At 57.2% G+C, this 2,500-nt stretch overlaps 1 protein-coding gene across 1 annotated transcript in view; it reads left to right on the forward strand.

Annotated features, from left to right (window-relative positions):
- LOC125036986 (vegetative cell wall protein gp1-like) overlaps nucleotides 1-1,624 on the forward strand; it is a 3,892-nt gene extending 2,268 nt beyond the window's left edge. The window contains exon 2 of the mRNA XM_047629947.1: nucleotides 599-1,624. Coding sequence (XP_047485903.1) covers nucleotides 599-1,624 — 1,026 coding nt within the window. The remainder of the gene's footprint in view (nucleotides 1-598) is intronic.
- Nucleotides 1,625-2,500: the final 876 nt, after the last annotated feature.

Below are 2,500 nucleotides of genomic sequence, written 5' to 3' on the forward strand. Positions count from 1 at the left end.
ATCTAATCAACTAGTTAGCCATTCAGTCACATCACCCAGTCAGTGTTATTCATGCAATCAGCCTGAACCAGTCACAAAATCACATAATAGGTCATTTAGCCAGTCAATCTTTCATCCAAACAGCCAGTTAGCTAATTACGAGCCACTGAACAACCAAGTAAGCCATTTAGTAAGTCAACCAGTCAGCTAACAACCCATTCAACAATATCAGCCAATCAACCAGTCAAACAGTCAGCTAATAACCCAGTCAACAGGCAGCTAATCTGCTAATGAACTAATTACCCAATTACAAACAGTCAGCCATCAGCTAATAACCCAGTCAACCAGTATGCTAATCAGCCAATTAACCATTCATCCAAGCAGCTAATGAACCAGTCACCCAGTCACAAACAGTCACCCAATCAGCTAATCAATCAGTCACAACCTAGTCACTCGATCAACCAGTCACTGAGTTACAGCCAGTCACTCGATCAACCAGTCCCCCAGTCACCCCCAGTCACTCAACCAGTCCCCCAGTCACCACCAGTCACTTAACCACTCCCCCAGTCACCCCCAGTCCCCACCAGTCCCCACCAGTCACCCCTAGTTACTCAACCAGTCCCCCAGTCCCCACCAGTTCCCATCAGTCACAACCAATCACTCAACCAATCTCCCAGTCCCCACCAGTCACTCCCAGTCACTCAACCAGTCCCCCAGTCACCCTCAGTCACTCAACCAGTCCCCAAGTCACCCCCAGTCCCCACCAGTCCTCACCAGTCCCCACCAGTCCCCACCAGCCACCCCCAGTCACTCAACCAGTCCCCCAGTCACCCCCAGACACTCAACCAGTCCCCCAGTCACCCCCAGTCCCCACCAGTCCCCACCAGTCCCCACCAGTCACCCCCAGTCACTCAACCAGTCCCCCAGTCACCCCCAGTCACTCAACCAGTCCCCCAGTCACCCCCAGTCACTCAACCAGTCCCCCAGTCACCCCCAGTCCCCAACAGTCCTCACCAGTCCCCACCAGTCACCCCCAGTTACTCAACCAGTCCCCCAGTCACCCCCAGTCACTCAACCAGTCCCCCAGTCACCCCCAGTCACTCAACCAGTCCCCCAGTCACCCCCAGTCCCCACCAGTCCTCACCAGTCCCCACCAGTCACCCCCAGTCAGTCAACCAGTCCTCACCAGTCCCCACCAGTCACCCCTAGTCACTCAACCCGTCCCCCAGTCACCACCAGTCCTCACCAGTCCCCCCACCAGTCCCCACCAGTCCCCCCTAGTCACTCAACCCGTCCTCACCAGTCCCCACCAGTCACCCCTAGTCACCCAACCCGTCCCCCAGTCACCCCCAGTCCCCACCAGTCCTCACCAGTCACCCCCAGTCCCCACCAGACCCCACCAGTCACTCAACCAGTCCCCACCAGACCCCACCAGTCACTCAACCCGTCCCAGTCACTCAACCCGTCCCCCAGTCACTCAAGCCGGGCAAGAGAGTGCAGTACACGCGTCCCTCCCGATGCATTTTCATTATTCACTCCTTCCCCGCCCGACGTCGCCTCCTCCGTCATCCTCGGTATTGATTGCAAAGCAGAGAGCATTGCAAGCCTGGCTATTGCAAAGTGGCCGATGGTCGACGCTCCCTAATTGCAACGGAAATGGGGGCGGGAGGGGAGGGGAGGGGGGAAGGGGAGGGAGGGGTGAGGGGGGTTGATATCGAGTTTCATACAAATATTGTTGGTCAAGGCGTTTCGTGTGGTGGGGGGGAGAGGGGAGGGGGGAGGAGGGAGAGGGGAGGATAGGGGAAGAGGGGAGGGGGAGGGGGGAGGGGGGGAAGAGGAGGATAGGGGGAAGAGAATGGGGAGGAGGAGGAGGAGGGGGAAGATAACAGGGGGGGAGGGAGAGGAGGAAGGAAGAGGACAGGGAGTGGGGAAGGAGGGGAGAGAGTGGGGGAGAGGGGAGAGGGGGAGGGGGAGGGGGTATGCATTCGGCGGCGCCATGCTTCGGCGGGTCTTTCTCTCCGTCTCTCTCTATGCCTTTTTTTGTGGCGTCTTATCGTGTCTCTTTATCTTTTTTTTTTTTGTTGTTGTTGTTGTGCTTGTTTTTGTTTAGTTTTTCTTGTTTCTGTTTTGGTTTTGGTTGTGTCTACTTCTCTCTGTCTTTCTCTCTGTCTCTGTCTGTCTGTCTCGGTCTCTCTCTCTCTCTCTCTTTCTCAGTCTGTGTCTTTTTCTTTTCTTTCTTCGTGTCTCTGTTTTCCTTTCTCTCCCTTTCAGTCTCTGCTTCCACCCTCCCATCCTCCATCTATCCATCTCGCTTCCCCTTCACCATTCCCCTCCCCCCTCCCCCCTCCCCCCCCCTCCCTCCCCCCCCCTCCCCATCATCATTCCCCTCCCCCTCCCCCCCTCCCCCCCCCCCCCCCCTCCCTCCCCATCATCATTCCCCTCCCCCTCCTCCTCTCCCCCACTCCTCACCCCCCCCCCCCCCGCACCCCTCCCTCAAACCGCAAACTCCACTCCAGCACTG

The sequence above is a fragment of the Penaeus chinensis genome, chromosome 22 (assembly GCF_019202785.1).
Source record: "Penaeus chinensis breed Huanghai No. 1 chromosome 22, ASM1920278v2, whole genome shotgun sequence".
NCBI lineage: Eukaryota > Metazoa > Arthropoda > Malacostraca > Decapoda > Penaeidae > Penaeus > Penaeus chinensis.